The 18,178-nt window shown below is 41.1% G+C and overlaps 1 protein-coding gene across 1 annotated transcript in view; it reads left to right on the top strand.

Moving 5' to 3' along the window:
• Window positions 1-18,178, top strand: part of COL23A1 (collagen type XXIII alpha 1 chain) — a 318,897-nt gene that overhangs the window by 212,905 nt on the left and 87,814 nt on the right. Inside the window, exons 4-5 of the mRNA XM_082211538.1 lie at window positions 664-760; window positions 6,228-6,254. Of these exons, the coding sequence (XP_082067664.1) occupies window positions 664-760; window positions 6,228-6,254 (124 nt within the window). The remainder of the gene's footprint in view (window positions 1-663; window positions 761-6,227; window positions 6,255-18,178) is intronic.

Below are 18,178 nucleotides of genomic sequence, written 5' to 3'. Positions count from 1 at the left end.
ATCCAAACATGTGATCCACCACCTGTAGTGTCCAAAAAAGACACATATGTATACTGTGTCTTCCTTTGTAGGTAAAATCTCACACATGAAGATACGAGAGATAGCTAGGAAGCCTTTCCAAGAGGGAACTGATTCCAGCTGAACTTTTCCTTCTGTGTGGGGCAAGGAAAAGAGACATTCTACCATCATCTTGGTTAACGTATATATAAGCAGCTCTTGTGGCATGCAGGTTGGAAGCTTAACAAACTAGAAGTAGGATGGTCACCTGTCCTATTTTATCTGGCCCCAAAATGGTATTTTTTTGACCCTACGTTCTTCCAACTTCAACCTTAGGAGTCAAATTTGTTCTGTCCTTTCTAATGGTTCAGCACTCATACCGTGAAGTTGCCTTACTATTTTCTTTGCTTTAAGTGTTTTTTTGGGGAGGTGTTTTTCTTTCCTTTCTAAACCTACTATACTAATTTTCTTAACACTACATGATATCACACTAAAACTGATGCTACAGTGTTGAATACCTGTATGTTGTACTGTTCGTGCTTTGGAGGAGAGCAGTTCTCACACAATTTGTCATCCTCAGAATGAACATTTATATGGTAGGAAAATACTCTCTGTTCTCTGTAATTAATGCTAAATGTGTTGTGTTTTGTTTTTCAGGTCCTCCAGTAAGTACATGGATGTTACTCTTGATCATGAGTCAACAAAGTTAAGGCATTTATTTTCCTTTCTGTGTCATTTCACGGGAACAGTACTTTTGGTAGAGGTGTGTCTAGGGCATAAATTGGTACCAGATGCTGCTTTCCCCTGTGCTTGTTCTAGGAATGTTTGGGAAATGCTTTTTTCACTCTCTGCCTACATGGCTTTTTGACCATTTTAAATCTAGTAAAAACATATTTTTTTTTCAAACATCTTTTTGTGGGTCTCAAAAATAAATGAACAATATTCCTGTTTTATGCTTGTATTATTTATTGCAAATGTTAAATTACCTCACCAGCTCCCAGCAGCCTCTAACATGTCTGAGGGGTGGTTGCTACTGATGCTGATGGCACAAAGCTGTGACTAAATGCACCACATTGTGGCTGGGGAGCTGCGCAACTGAGGTTGTTCAGAAAGTTGTAAACACTGCAGACCCAGAACTTACTGAAAAAAATGTTTTGAACCAGTGTTGCAAATGTGTTTTAATGGGACAGTCATCTAAATCCTAGCTCTGCTTTCCATTCCTACCTACACTCTTCACCCTTACATGTGCTGCCTTAGCAATAACATGAAGAGAGACCAGTTATATGCTCTATAACTTTAAAGCACATTTGAAACGCATTTCCCCCCCTCAAAGAATTCCAGACACTGTAGTTTAAGAGTTCCTGGAAATCGTAACTGTCTGAGGGATTGACTACAGTGCCCTGATTTTGTGTGTGTGTGTTTCGGGGGGGGGGTGCTTTGTACATGCTGTAAAGGTATATTCTGACATCCAGCCAAACACAGTGTACTTCAGCAGCACAAAGGCAAGTGGAAGAAGAGGAGGCAGAGCTGGCCTCCCTATGAGACAGGGTGAAGTGCCCACCTCAGGCAGTGGAAGTGCAAGAGGTGATGCTCTGCCACTTCTGCTGCCAAGAGGGAGGCGTTCTGGAATGCACTGTTGCCACTCATCTTCCCCACCTAAAGGTGGAGAAGCTGAGTGAGCAGCAACAGCGAAAGGATTGCCCCAGCTCTCGCCAAGTTTTGTGAAAGCCAGGGCTCTACCACACTGCCAAGCAGTTCCCTCACCTGCAGGGAAGCTGAGCGGCAGCACTTTATATAATAATAATTTATTATTTGTACCCCGTCCATCAGGCTGGGTCTCCCCAGCCACTCTGGGCAGCTTCCAACAATGATTAAAAATACATTAAAATGTTACACTTTAAAAACGTCCCTGAACAGGGCAGCCTTCAGATGTCTTCTCAATATCAATATCGCTTTGACATCTGATGGGAGGGCATTCCACAGGGTGGGTGCCACTACCGAGAAGGCCCGCTGCCTGGTTCCCTGTAGCTTTGCTTCTCGCAGTGAGGGAACCACCAGAAGGCCCTTGGTGCTGGACCTCAGCGTCTGGGCAGAATAATGGGTGTGGAGACGCTCCTTCAGGTATACTGGGCCGAGGCCGTTTAGGAGCACCCTGGCTCCTGATGGATTCGGTGAGAGCTGGGGCATTCCTGTGTGCCATGTTTCCCATCTGCTTTGCTTCCCAACAGCAGGAAGCCAAGCAGCAACTCTTTGAGCAGCAGTTTGGCGAGAGCCAGAGTGTGGCAGCAGCGGAAGTGGGGGCACAGCACGGGGGCAGGAGGCGGCAATTCCTGTTTCACCTCAGGAGATGATGGGTGCCTTGCATGGGTGATCTACCTAGCTTTTCATTTTACCCATTAAGTTGGGTTGGGTGTGATTTGTCAAAGGGTCCAAGGGAAACACTGTGTCAGGCTGTGAAGCTGCTTTGAATAATTCTGCTCTCTGTGGTTTCATCAGCTGGGCTCATAAAAGTTGTATAGAGAGGTTCCTTCAAATTAGTAAGTTCCCTCTCAAATATAAGAGCAAATACAAAAAAAAAAAATAAATTTATTTAGCGTCTGGTAGTAAAACAAACAACCAAAATCTATCAAGAAAGAAAATACATATTTAGAACTCTGTTGAATTCTGCCACTTGAGGCAGTTTCACAAAAGTGGTGGTAAGTGTGTTTTTAGTTTAATAATGTGCCCCATTTCACATCTTTCTTAGCACTTGCCTGCAATTGTGAATGGTGGAAATGCAACTTAGTACCCTTAAGACCCAGAAAATGCTTTCCATATAATATTTAAAATGTAACATTAACAAACCCACTTCTGTTTCCCCTCCATAAACATCCTTCTAATACAGCATTGGCTAATATAGATTTTAAACTGTTTGAGGTTGGATTTGAGGTTTCAGATATTTATTTATCAAAGTGCCAGTTTTGAAATTTGCTGTTGTATCTTGAACATTAGGCATGCCATGCAATAGGAGTTGAAACTTTTTTTTTCCTTCTTAAGTTTGCTGCAGAAAAATCAGAAATTGGAGGTTGTAGAAAACTTGTTCTTGCTGTTCTTTGTTATCCTGCATGAGCATTAAGCCAGTGATGGATGTTATAAAGAAAATTAATGAGAAACATATTTTAGTGATATATTTTATTCTACTGGATTCTTGAAACAGATCTGCTCAAAGTACTTTCCAGTTCAGGCTTTAAAATATAGATACTGCACTAATCTACCAGTTTCATGGAATTTGTGGATCACTGGTAATTATTAGTAGAATTTGACTATGGCAGTGGGAGCTCATTTTAAAACCATTGCACTGGGGATTTATGCTGGGCTATATGACAGCTTGGCACTCTGTTTAGAATCTTTTAGCCAATTCTGCAGGAACTGCTACAATAGAATTTGCAATGTGTGCTCACTGATAATTCATGAGAAACAAAGTGTAGCCAACTTGTTTATAGTAACTTTTCACTGGATTTTTTTAAAATCATGGAGATAATTAAATGTTGTTGCTTGCCATACCTCATAATATTATAACTGAAAATGTAACCTTATTGGGTTCCAATTTAGCTATCAATAACACATGTGAATTATGGTGTGTTTCCATGAGGAGCTGCATAGATGTTAAAAGGACTGTACTTGGTTGCTTTAGATTGCATCCATTGCTACTTGCAAGACCAGGCCCTGATACTCTTTCCACTGTGCAGTTTGTTTACTTTTTAAATTGGACTGTTCATGCAAGATTTATTCCATTTTTGCATCCAATCAGTTTCATTTGGAACTGATGTACTATGACTGAATTGCAAATATGCCTTTTTCACCTAAATAAGGTTTTCATTTACCTCCGTATAATACTTTTTCACAGTTGCATAGCATAGTTTCCTTCTAAGCCTTAACTACAACAATGACAAAGTCCTTCTACTGTCCCCAATATTTTTGTATTTGGACAGCATTACATTTAAGACAATTGGTTTCTTCTGAGCATGCCCCCCTTTATTTTCTTTCTTCAGCCATAAGGAATTCATTACTACACATACCATAAAGCATCATACTATGCCGAAAATTCATTCTTCACTCCCTATGCCACCAAAGCTGCTTGTTACTTTTCAGTTGCCATAAATTGGGTTCACATATTAAATATTAAACTTTGTGGTTCAGTATTTATGGCTGCTAGATGACTGACCATCCTGTCTGCAGAATGAGTATGCTGTTCAAAAGTGCTTCAAAAGAGCTGGTTACAGAGGATATTAAAGTCACATGCTGAGTAGGTAATTTCTGCAGCCTGATATATTTACCATGCTCTCATAATTTAGCACCAACCATACAAAATATTATAAAACACTTTGTATGGTAAGGTAGAGAGTATGGAGGCTCACTGACACAGGAGAGTTCTGAACTGCATAGTACATACTGAGTCCATTATTACTGGGTTTTCAGTATTATTATTACAGTTACCACTACTACCTCTACTACTGTTACTGAAATGGGTAGGCCTGTTGGCCCTAGGCACTCCCTCTCTTAGTGAGAGGTGGACATATGTCTCTCATTTTAGAAGTGACATGAACAAAGCAGGTGAAAAAAGATAAAATAAGTGGAGAGACATATTCTTTCTCCTTTTTCACCCTCATCTACCAATTGTCATCTCTAAACCTTCCTTTCTTATGAGGACTTCCTCTAATGTGAATGTCACCCATTGTAAGAAGAAGTGAGCCAGCTTGAAAAGGTACTGTAAGGAGTGTATGGATTGCCTCTGCCCCAGATAATCTTCAGATATCCAGAACCAATCCTATATTTCATTCTGATTTCCTATTTTGCTAAACAAAATTATCACAATGGGTCAGTTTGGTGTGAGGAGAATTTTGAATAGCTCAAAGTGCTCCATTATTTAAAGCCGTTGTTTCTTATTAAGCATTTCGGCTATGGAACCAGGCAGAAACTTAAAAAAAATTGGAAGAACATTTGTCTGAAGGTGTAAACTGAGTTACTGTTGTCCAGATATCATTCAGTGATCCAGATGCCAAATACATATTAAACTTATGCCCATAAAAATACTTGCATATTCCCCTTCGGCTCATGACCTTCTCAAGGGTTGTAATAGAAGAGGCATGAACTTCGCAGCATAGAATTAAAGAGTGTGTCAGCTAATACATTTTTATGCCACTACTGCATGTATATATAAATAATATAGGTTTATGCCTCTGTTATATGTACACACTGCATAGTGTAACCTGACCCTGCTGTACAGATGCAGCTCTTGCTGCCTTACATTTGCAGAAAAGAATTTATATCTCTGGTTGGAAGCAACATTAGGCAATGGGCCAGCCTAAGGCAAAGCAAAGGAGTCAAGGAAGCAAGCTGCTCTTCCTCTCCCTCTGAGAAGGACTCATCTCCTCCCAGCTGATGTCCACTTGTAGCTCAAAAAGAAGAAAAGTTCACCCATGTACTCTAATTGCACTCTTAAGTTCACCATGAGTATTCCAATTGCACTTGAAGAGCATGACCATAGAGCTACAGAATCAAATATTTGGCTACAATTGTTTTTTAACAATGAAGGTGATTATGTGTGATCCTAGTGACTTGAACATGGTGATGCCTTAAGGACTACAAAATCAAGTGGGATCATGAGGGTATGTTTGGGGAAAGCACCACGTGCATTAACTAACAGAGACCCTTGAAGGTTACTTTTCAGCTGAATTTTGGGTTTTTACACTGCTTTCAGTTCTTAGATATACTGTATCAGGTATCCCCTGTCAGTAGAAAAATTACTCCTAGAAAAAGTTGTTCTATGTGGACTAATGCAGATTAATACAGTGTTGGGTATAAGCCTGCAGGACGAGAGTTTAAATCTTTGCTGGTATTCAACTAAGTTTTACTCAGTGTAGATCCATTGAAATTGACTAAGTCCATTAATTTCAGTGGGTGCACTCTGAGTAAAACTTAGCGGTAATGGAGAATGGTCTTAGGCAGATCACAATCTGATAACCCAGTCTACTTCATATGGTTGTTGCGCAGATAAAAATTAAAAAAGAATATACTATACCCAGCCATGAGCTCTGTTCTGCTCTCCTGCTTCTCAGGGGACAGGAGTTGTCCCCTGCAGAGCTTCTCTTCCCTTTCAGATCAACCCCTGACTTTTTATATTCTATGATGCCTTGCTGCTGTTAAGTGCAATTGACTGATCTTATTGTTTTCCTTATTTAATATCACAGGGGCAGTCAGGACGAGTTGGTTACCCGGTAACTTTGCCTTTCCCTTTATTTTGTAATCTTTTCTCCAAACTGCACATCATTCTGAACCTCATAGTCTTCTTACTATCCCTGTCAGCACTCTCTCTCTTTCCCTCCCCTCCCCCTTCCCCCTTCAATCATTACCATAGTTTTAAGGTTTTAATATTAAATCTTTGAAGAGCTGTTTCCAAATGCATTGGTAGCAATTTATTTAATTGGCATTAGTGGATGAGCAACTAGAATGCAGGTTGGCAGTCTTGGATCTCATCCAAAGCTACATGAAACACCCACGTGCGCAGGCTTCCAGCTTCTGTCCAGTGTAAGGGGGAAGGCATGTGCATGCAACAGAATATGCATCTTAGAAAAACAGAATAAGCGTTCTCAAAGTCTTCATTCACACAGGAATTACAAGCCTGTTTGGCTCGGTTTGTTTGTTTGTTTTTAGGAAGGCCAGTGCTGAAACAGATTTCCGTTGAGATATCTCAGCGTTTGCTTAATTGTAAACAGAGAAAGGCTTATATTTAGTTGTGATCTACAGATTATCCCAGTACAGCAAATGCACAGTTATTTATCTGGCTGTTAAAGAAAAGAACAGCTGGGGTGTTTTTGAAGTCATTTGCATGAATATGTGTTAGGGCTAGTATCTGGGGTCTGCCTTGCTGCAAGATCTGTTGATAGGCATTTGTTATGTATTGTCCACTCCAGATATATTCTCTCAAATCTTGCTTCTATTGCTGGAACATTATTATTATTATGTTCCAGCATGTAATGTACCATAGTTGTATCTGGGGAAATGCAATTTGTTTTCCAGATAACACATCCATCGTTGCTGTTTTTACTGTGTGAAATGTGGTTGCATGGCTATCACAAATACCTATTTGATAATGCTATGATAGAAATGATAAAGGTGTCTTAAGTCCTTCCCAATACCTGTGCAATTTTTATGACTGTTTGTTTAGTTTTATTTAATAACTTTTTCAGCTTTAGGGTGCAGCTCCAAGTGCATTTTACCTGGAAGTAGCTCCAGGTTATCTCTGCCTGATTTCTGAGTTGATTATACGATTGCACTATTAGAGACAGACATGTTTGTTATTTTAGTACTCCAGTATGACATCATGTAGCATTAAAAAAAAGTCCGTTGAAGCAAACATTTTTTAGGCCATTTTTTAAGGTTAAAATCAGACGGTGGTGTATTCTTCCTCTGTAAACACTGTACAAATACAGTACTTTTGTTTGGGGGTTTTTAAAGAACAAGTGGCATCCTCCTAGCTCTTTTTCCCATTCATTACATTGGCATAGCATGAGAAGCAATTAAGTGTAGCAATTAATTACTGATAATGTGAGTTGTGGGTGGGTGGGTGTGGTCCTAAGAGGAGAAACACTTCTGGTGATGTCTGTGTTAATTATTGTATTAAAGACAAATATAGAGCGTAAATGAGCATTCTAGATAAGAGAAAAGCAGGACCAGCTATAGAAGTAGCAAAGATTTACCTACTGGGAGGAGTTCTGTGAAGGGCAAAAGCAAAAAATAGGTACCAACTTGTGTAAAAACCTTCTTGGCTTTCAGACGCTAAGAATTTAATTTATTAAAGATTAGGCAAACAGGGTTTGCCCTAAGTGGTCTGCTTAAATATAGTTGCTAGGAATTTGAATGCTCATTTATGAATTAGCATGGGCCATAGAAATACTCTTACTGACTACTCTAATCGTGTGTGTGTGTGTGTGTGTGTGTGTGTGTGTGTGTGTTTTAAAAAAAGCTTATTTCTTGCAGTCTTAGCTCTATTTTTAGTTACAATCCCCTGCAAACAGGAAATGTTGGAATGTACTAATCCCCTATAGTTACATACCAATGGGTCTGTAATACATTTATAATCTATCCTCAGTGGGGGGATGCTTGGATACTGGCACATTAAAATTCATTCCTGGGCTCACCCTTTGTTCCAGAGCAAATGATCCATTATTGTCCTTGGCAAGCATCAAATTACTTCCCCTGGACTCAAAACTGGTATGTAGTACTCCATGAGCACAGTTGAGAAACTCCATTTTAAGGCTCCATTATTAGCTTTGTTTTCAGTGTGACTACAAGATCTCCATTGAGGTAGAGGGACATAACAACTCCACCAACCTTTTTGGACCAGTGGGCACATTTCAAATTTTGAGAGAGTAGTGTGGGCACCCTGACATAAAACAGCAGATCCTTTTTGGGAAGTCCCAATTACAGTGAACTGATCTGGCTTGGGACTACAGTTGAGAGCAAGAGGTTAAAACCTCACATGTACTAAGGTGTTGAAGATTTCTCCTTCCTCTCTGTAGTTTGATTACTGCACTTGGGCGTGACAGCCTAAGGAGTATGAAAGAGAAAGAAGTATCCCACTTCTGCTGGTATGACAACATCTGATAAATTCCTGTGGGTAGAACTGATGTTTTACACGCTTACATTCTAAAAATGCTACCCATTGGCTGCCTTGCCAGTCACGTCAGTTCTCTTCAGCCCAGTTAATCCTGGTAGCATCATAATCCTTGCCAGCACTAGCGTAGCTGATACCAATTTGGCTTCAGCCTTCAGATAGCTATTAAAAGTACAGTAAGCATTATCAGGTATTGTGGCCAAACCAAGAATGCAATTTCATGGTCCTTCGAAGAAGAAAGTGGATAGATTGAATAAAAAGTGACAGAGTCAGAGCGCCGTCAGGCACAGAATGTTCAGAGTGGGGAATTAACTCTTTACTGTCAAAATTATACTTGCAAGTTAGGGAACGGTATGTCTATCAGTCCAGCATCTCTCAGCTACTCCTAGGTGTGCACCCAATAAGGCAGTTGCAGCAACAGAGAGGCCCTGCCCCGACTTCAGCTTATGTATCTCCCCTATCGAAGACTCCAACTGTGTGATTATTTTAGGGAATCAAATGAGAACTATAATTGAGAGCTAAATGTGTCACCATTCATGCAATTAGCAATTGTGCAATTTTATTTTATTTTTTAAACTGTAAATAGGAGGTAAAGCTGTGGGGGCTAATCCAGATCAGGAGTTTGCCATGGGAGGAAAGATATTTCTGAATCTAGTGTTGTCACTTGAGGCCCAGGTGGCTTTAGTGGTTAGGAGTGCCTATCTGCAGGTATGGCTGGTTCTCCATCCAGGTTTTTCCAGGATAGAGAAAGTCCAGCTACAGTAACACATGCTCTTGTAACCTCCTGTTTGGACACTTGTAATGCGTTCTTTGTGGAGCTCCCCTTATAGATACTACAGAGGCTGCAGCTGGATCAGAATGCAGCAGCTAGGGTCCTAATGGACGTCACCAGCCAGACACATATTATGCCAGCCTTCAAAGATCTGACCTACTCACCAATTTACTTCCAAGCCTCAATCAAGGACCATATTTAACATACGAAGCCTTAAATGACTTGAGCCGCAAATATCTGGGTGGAGAGACTCCACCCATATTAACATGTCTCTCCATGAAGAGGCCCTGGTGAAGTTCAGGCAGTGGTAGCACATGCGAGGGCTTTCTCTATGACAGCCCTGAGGCTGTGGAATGCATGCCCTTCCAAGCTACATTATATGCTTTTTCAACATTACAAGTTTCCTCCTGTCAGACCTAATCCTCGCCAGGACCAAAATACAGGCAGGCCCATGGTATTTCCCCCTAACAAGTAGCAACCAAGAAGAAAATGAACACAGCTCTCATTGCTCCTGGATTCTGCCAACTGAAGGAGGACCTTCCCATTGCTGCTTCTGGGGGAAAAAGCATCACGAAGCAAAAAGGGAAGGAAACAAGTTGTTTTCACAATTAAAATCTGTTTGGATGTTTTATAGTGAACTAGCCTGGTGATTTCTGTTTCATTAAACTTTATTATATTCTTCCCATTTAATGTTATTTTTTGCCAGTGTGTAGTCATTATTCACATATTTAACAGAGAATTCTTACCTACCCTGAAATATACAAGTATTCTAAAGGTTGTACAGAGAAGCACCTCATTGATTAAGCGCAACAGCAGGCCTACTGACCAGTTTTTATGAATAGTATGCATGTACGAGCCAGTGTGGTGTAGTGGTTAAGAGCGGTGGACTTGTAATCTGGTGAACCGGGTTCGCTTCCCGCTCTTCCACATGCAGCTGCTGGGTGACCTTGGGCTAGTCACACTTCTCTGAAATCTCTCAGCCTCACTCCCCTCACAGAGTGTTTGTTGTGGGAGAGAACGGGAAAGCAGGTTGTTAGCGGCTTTGAGACTCCTTAGCGTAGTGATAAAGCGGGATATCAAATCCAAACGTTTCTTATCTTCTTTGTTGGATTCATGTGTTGTGTAAAAATGTATCATAAATGGTTATGGCAGAAAGGAGAAATAATATTAAGTGCATGCGGCTCCGTGCTTCCTAAAGCTATGGGAAGATCCAGATGCAGCTGCTGAAGTACCTGTTTCCTTCTAAGGAGAGAGAACTGGCAATTTAAATTATTTTTAAGATATATATTTGATTGCAAAGTTAGCCTGTTGCCTAGGTGCAGTGGTGAACTTTGCCTCATCACCAGCATTGAAGTAAGAGTCACCTGCCTGTCTTACTGGATGTTGTACAATGGGCAGGCATCATCTTCTCCTTCGTCTTGGGCAGCAAATGTCTCTTTCTAGTCCACACTAAGTATCTTGTGTGTTTTCTAGGTAGCAAACACCAACCATCTTTGCCCATTCATGGAATTTCTTTTAGGTTCAAAGCAAGCATCTTCAACTAGCTCTTGAGACACCAGCTGTCCACCTGCAAATAAATCCATGCTCACAACCAAATAATTCAAAAGCAACCTTTTTACTTTACACAAAACAGCATTATCAGTGCAAAGTTGTTTCGGGTCAATAATGAGAAAATTCTGAGTTTTTAAATGCAGGATTTTTCTTTCTTTTTAGAAGAAAATAGCAGTATAAGACAGTACTGTTTCAGTACTCGTTCCCCATTTGAAAAACAAATTGCAAGACAAAAGCAAACCAAATCCAAAATAACAACAAAAACCACCCGGAGAAACTGAAAACTAACACACAAATACAACAGTAAAGCACTAATTAAAAGGAAACCCCACCACAAATGGGTGGTGTATGCCCACCATACACATACCACAAGTACATTTTGGGATATGGTTTGCTTTCATCTTGCAATTTGGTTTAGAACTGGAAATGAGAAGACTCTGCAAAAGGCTTGGAAGAGAAAGCAGCGACTTACTGTGCTTCATCCTAGAACTATATTTATGAGAACGGCTTTTGTCAAACAGAGTAAAACCGTTCTCTTCCCTTTCTCTCCTCCCTTTCTCCATTGCCTATTGCCAAATTTATTTTCGTTTTCCAATGTTCTTGCAACTGCTGAGAAGCAAAAAGTGTTTTCCTTGTGTCTTGCGTCCCTGAATCCCCCCCCCCCCCCGGGACTCACCAAGAAGCACTTTGAATCAATCTAAAGGTCTGATTGGATTTTAATTACAGGGAATAGGGTTGGAAGGTTAGTGACCTTGCCTGCTCCTCTCCGTGCCCCGCAGAATGAAAACCACTTGAGTTCAATTTACTGCTTTCTGGCATCCCTGCACACATTGGTGACCTCCAAACAGTGTCTCTGTGTCTGAAGTCTGTCAAGTCAATCCTTCAAGAACTGCAATTAGGTCATGCACAGTTGGGAAATATTAGGACTTACAATATCATTGCAATGTGAGAACAGATTTCAGTACCCATTATATTTAAATTAAAAGTTTCTCAACAAAAGCTAAAAAAAAGCAATTGCAGAATGCAGACTACCATTAGATCTCATGTGTCCAACAGGCAGTGGGGAGTTGTCAATGTGGTGTGTTAACAAGCAGAAAATGATTTCCAATATGATGGAAGACTGAATAAACTTGCTGAAAGAGGGTTCCATGGGGGGGGGGCAGATAAAAAACGAAGGATTCAAAGTTTATGTGGAGATGGATTTTGCTAGAAATAGGATAAAATAAGATTAGGCAAAATGTTTCTCTCCAACACCTGCAGTATGTAGCTTGAAGTGAGTAGAAACTGACCTTGTCATCAGAAAAGTACCTAGGGCACCACTTTATTGGGGTTCTGCAACAACCAGTTTAATGCACATGTTACTCAGGAGCTTCTTCTTCTTCTTTGGCAATCATCGTAGCCAAGTAAGATTGTCTTCCATAAACACGGTTTTAACAATGAGTCTGTAAGTGACTGTGGAGGCCAATTCTGGACCCACACATCCATAGTGGGGACATTGGTTCCCGGGCAGGAGTTGATCACGGTGTGGATTTGCCTGGCATGCCTTCCTCTCAGCATGTTTCTCCCTTGCGCTCTGAGTTCGAGTGACCCTGCTGGGACTACAATATTCCCGATGGCATCTCTCACAAGGGTCATACGAATGTGCAAGCCCACTCACCACGACAAGGTGATGATCCAGCGAGTGAGACTCGGGAGCAGCAGGATGCAATAGTAGATCCTGCCCTTTGGGGGGGATAAAAAAAGATGAAGTTGAAAAAATGAGGTGTTTTGACAACAAGAGAAAGGCACTCTACAGGAATTCGTTGGACCCAGGGATGGGAAATACATTGCATGGAGCTGGATTTGAAGCTGGGCTTGTCATGTCCAGGCCATAACCACTGTACTTTGAATGTAGTTTTTAAAAAGATAAGTGGAGGTGATCCCTGATTGTGACAGAAACCTTAGTCACGATCTTGAACTTCTTGGATTTGCTTTCTCTTAATGTGGGTGGCGCTGTGGGTTAAACCACAGAGCCTAGGACTTGCCGATCAGTAGGTCGGTGGCTCGAATCCCCGCCCACCTAGCAGTTTGAAAGCACGTCAAAGTGCAAGTAGATAAATAGGTACCGCTCCAGCGGGAAGGTGAACGGCATTTCTGCGTGCTGCTCTGGTTCGCCAGAAGTGGCTTAGTCATGCTGGCCACATGACCCGGAAGCTGTACGCCAGCTCCCTCGGCCAATAAAGCTAGATGAGCGCTGCAACCACAGAGTCGGTCACGACTGGACCTAATGGTCAGGGGTCCTTTACTTTTTTAATGCAGGAGGCAGGTGGAAAAGCTTTCATGGAGTATCTCCAAGTATCTTAATGAGGTGCTTTTGCTGAATATGGTCTGGGGCTGAGGCAGTGCATCAAATTGGTACTATGTCCCAGATAGGGATTTCTGTACCCTCCCACTGACCTCCTGGCCGGATGGAGTTCTTTCTTCCAGTGGTCTCTGGGCCTCAGAATATATATGAAACCTAGTTGAGTTAAGAGCCAGTTTTGTACTCCCAGCAAAGGGACTCTAGCCAACACACTGAGTAATTTGCCAGACTACATTCGAAATCTGTCGTATTCCTATAGGTAAAATGAAACTTTATCAGCGTATTATTTCTGTTAGTTAGTAAAAGAGCTAAGCATTTTAGAATGGTGCACCAAACATAAACTTTTTTATATATAGAAACAGCCACTCTATTTTTATAGTGAAATAGAGATTACATCCTGGCAAGGAAGCATACTCATAGCTAGTTTGAATGTAAGCAGTTTTGTTTTAGCTTAGGTACACATAGCAAGTGGTAAAATGTTATGTGCTTTCCCCTAGAAAACGTAATAACCCCCCCCACACACACACACAACAAATTGTTCTATGTATTCAGAATTAAACAGCTGCACAAGGAGGAAGACATAACGAGAAGTTTTGTGTTGTTAAAAGCCTGCCTAGTCTATCCATGCAATTGTGTAGACTCATTCCTTAGATTCAGTCCTTCTGCATCAGTTATTTAATGTCCAGTTATTTTTAATCGTGGGCAAAATCACTAGGCAAATTCAAGTACAGCCCAGCATCCACAACCAGAGGGATTTCCATAGGGCTCAAAAGAACCAAATTTCCCCAATTCATGCACATAATGTTGTTGGTTTTTGTGTGTGTGTGCAATCAGCATACCGAGTAATTACAGTGGTATACCTCGGGTTACAGACGCTTCAGGTTACAGACTCTGCTAACCCAGAAATAGTTCCTCGGGTTAAGAACTTTGCTTCAGGATGAGAACAGAAATCGTGCTCGGGTGCTTCAGGTTAAGTTTCAGGTTAAGAACGGACCTCCAGAATGAATTAAGTTCTTAACCCGAGGTACCACTGTATAAGTATTTGGAGTTTCTTTCCACGCCTCCTATTCCTGTCCAGCCCTTCTTACTTGTCTTTGTATGTGCCAAGTACAGAGAAAACAGGGCTGCACTGAGTCCTATGATAATTCCTCTGTGTATGAGTACTGCACCTGCTGGGATGGAATCATTCCCATAATATGTTTAAAAGGAGAACGTTACTCATGAACTTAGAGCTAGATGAACTGTTATTGATTCCCCTCCCCCCCCCGATAATCAGAACTGAAGACTTTGCTTAGTGTTCGAAAGTCAGTGTAGTACTAGCACATTGTGATTTTTAAATTTTCTGTATAATGTACATTACCTATTGTAATTATTGGCTTGTTATCCCTAGTAATTTTAAAAAAATATGAACCCAGAGAACTGGAAATTTGTTTGTTTGCTGCATTTATATCCCACCTTTTTCTCCAAGGAGCTCAAGGTGGGATACATGGTTCTCGTCTCCTTCACTTAATCCCCACAACAACTCTGTGAGGTAGGTTAGGCTGAGAGCCAGTGACTGGCCCAATGGCACCCAGTGAGCTTCATGTCTGAGTGGGGATTTGTACCCTGGGCTCCCAGGTCCTACACTAACACTCTAACCACCGGTTCTCAGTTCTAGAATTTATTTGGCTCCATGATTCTTGGTGAGCAGGTGATATTAGCTTATCTACAGTCCTGTGGAAATTTAGAATAGCCCACCCCAAAAGGACATAGAATTAGAATTCATATTGAGCTAAAGTGCAGTATTAAAAATACCACGGGCAGCAGTATCCTGGTTGTATGGTAATGATCAAGTGACAAAGGGAAGAGGTAGAACTTATGCTTTGTCTCAAAGCAGTAGCTTTGAAAGTGTTTTCTTTGGACTGCTTGTAGGGGCAGAAAGGAATAGACATCAGCCTCCTTAAGGAACCAAATTTGATACCCTCACCTTGCTTAACCTTTTGCCATCTTGGAGCGGCCCCGTTGAACTATTTGAGTAACGAAGTACAAGTCAGCATAATAAAAGTGACAGGCTCTATATTTGGAAGACATTTACAGGCCCAAGCACCTCACTGAGATTTAGGCATAACTTGGCTCCACTTTAGTAAAGAATTCAAGTACATGGTTTAAACCCCACCGACATAAGCAGAGCTTGTGTTTATATTTTGGGTGTTTTGCTAGTTAGAGAATTGCCCACTGCAGCTGATAAAGATCCCTAGTGGAAAGCTCAGCAATCTACGCTGGGAACAGAAATTACAGTCTTACCAGTGCTACTTAGAAGTGTCTAGGAGAAATAAGAAACCACCTTCTGCAGCAGGGAATCCCAGAGCTGGTAGACAAGACTCTTTCTAGCCATACCTAGTTGAGCTTTCTCCATAATACAGTAGTACCTCAGGTTACATACGCTTCAGGTTACATACACTTCTAGTTACAGACTCTGCTAACCCAGAAATAGTGCTTCAGGTTAAGAACTTTGCTTCAGGATGAGAACAGAAACAAAGTGCTCTGGCGGCGCAGCGGCAGCAGGAGGTCCCATTAGCTAAAGTGGTGCTTCAGGTTAAGAACAGTTTCAGGTTAAGTACGGACCTCCGGAACGAATTAAGTACTTAACCTGAGGTACCACTGTACATAGTATTCCTCTCCCCATAATGAAAGTTGCAAGCATTTTGGCTAATCTTGGTCCTTAGCACTAACAAACTTGGGATTCTTTCCTACATAGATAGGAAAATATCCATACCTGTAGGTACTGAGAGTTACTTGTGTAGACCACAAATATCCTCCCCCGACTCAATTTTTATTTTTTATTTTTGTGCGTGTGCGCGCGCACGCGCGCGCGTATAAAAATCAGTACTCTCTTGATGCACTATGGCTTATGCATGGGGTTGTCCATGTTGTATATTTTTTATGGTGGCCTTACAAAACAACTCATTTATCCTGTTTTGAGTCAAAAGCTTCCATGTGTTTGTGTGCGTTTCTTCTTTTTCTACCATGCACATTTTTCCTAAGCTTAAAGGCGCCCTCTAGTGCTTTTTGGACTGCAACAGTCTTATGTTCCGTTATTTCAGGAAAGTGTTTACTTGAAAATATAGCTATTCCCAGCTCTTCTGTGCACTGATCTGTATCTAGATGCAGTATTCAGCCACAGCAGAGATATAAAGCAGATGCAGAAACAAAACAAAGGCTTGAATCAGTGGGATAGCTAGGCACCACGCAGTCCTACAGTTGACGCTGCAACTAGACTGCTGTCATTGCCTAAGAGGGAGTAGATTAATAAAGAGGTAGGTATCAAAAATATAGACTATTTTAGAAAGGAAACACCATTTTAACATAAGATGAGTTATTTAACAACCTTAGAGTTTACATTTTAATCTAACCCAAGAACCCCTTAGCATCTAGCCTATCCCAGCTCCTCTGTTCCATCAAGAGTGAGCTAATGGCAGCCATAGAGAATCTGGCAACCCTACATGTAAAGCTCTTTTGTAAAATCAAGCATATCAGTCAATGCCAATCAGTGGAAGGCCAGGCAGAGAGTTCAGAGGATATAGAAAGGAGTTAAGAAATCGTACAGATTTTCTTAAGCAGCATGGCTAACTTTAATATATTGTGCAGATAAACTTTTAACATCATTTCATTGATAAAATTGGATCATATTTGGATATATTTGTAATATATCACATCTGAAATAAGAATGGAGCTGTATAGAGGCAATGGCCGGCTTCACGGTTTTTCCCACATTGTGATTTTTGCATAGTGCGCGCACGCACGCGCGCACACACACACACACATCATGATTCAAAATATATTGCCAGGTCAAAAATTATGAAATCAATATCATGATATGGACTTGAAACCAGTTTTGGAAACCCAGACAGATGGGTAGGGTAGATTGAAGCAAGAAGCTGTGCTACCATTGAGTGTAAGTTTATTGGTTCCTAGCAGTTCGAAAGCACGTCAAAGTGCAAGTAGATAAATAGGTACCGCTCCGGCAGGAAGGTAAACGGCGTTTCTGTGCACTGCTCTGGTTCGCCAGAAGCGGCTTAGTCATGCTGGCCACATGACCCGGAAAAAACTGTCTGCGGACAAACGTCGGCTCCCTCGGCCAGTAAAGCAAAATGAGCGCCACAACCCCAGAGTCGTTCATGACTGGAGTTAACAGTCAGGGGTCTTTTACCTTTTTAAATGCAATAATAAAGGTAGGGTGTTAAATAAATAAATGCAAATTTGTTTGCCTGTTGTTCTTGCTTATTGCCAACCTTTCTACCAAGGGGATCAGGGAAGGAAGTGCATGCAGAAGTTATCCTACGGGATTAGAATCTCCTCATACTGCAAAGTCTGGAGTATTTCCCCAGACCTTTTATTGTGCTGTATTTATTATGTATTGTTATACTATTAAAGTATATTGCAAGAGCATTCAGGAGGAACCTATGGAAAGAGGTTCACTGTGCTGAGCAAACCTTCCATTGGAGGGGGAGGGCAAGTTATCAGCATGGCTTTATGACTTCAGTCTGATACGTTGCCTATGACATGCATACTACGGCCTTCTCTGAATCACATTAAATGCATTTCCTTCTACTAAACCATATGCCATTACGATTAAAAATAAAATGTTTCAGAACTAACATTTGTTTTGTTTTTCCCCTCACCAGAATTTGTAAGAATAAACACTGCCACACTGAACTGGAAAACAATAGGGATGAGAACATCAGGATCTGCTTTCATGTTTGCCAAAATATTAGCATGTGTTAGGTCCAGTTTGTATTACCCTTTACTCTAAGTGGCATATGCCACTTGCTTTGCAAGTAGTTCTGTTGGAGTCAATGAGGCGGTAAGGGCATAATAAATT

Source organism: Podarcis vaucheri, assembly GCF_965113315.1.
Source record: "Podarcis vaucheri genome assembly, chromosome: 2".
NCBI lineage: Eukaryota > Metazoa > Chordata > Lepidosauria > Squamata > Lacertidae > Podarcis > Podarcis vaucheri.
The sequence above is the reverse complement of the archived record's forward strand: the minus strand, read 5'-3'. Positions and strand labels throughout refer to the sequence as shown.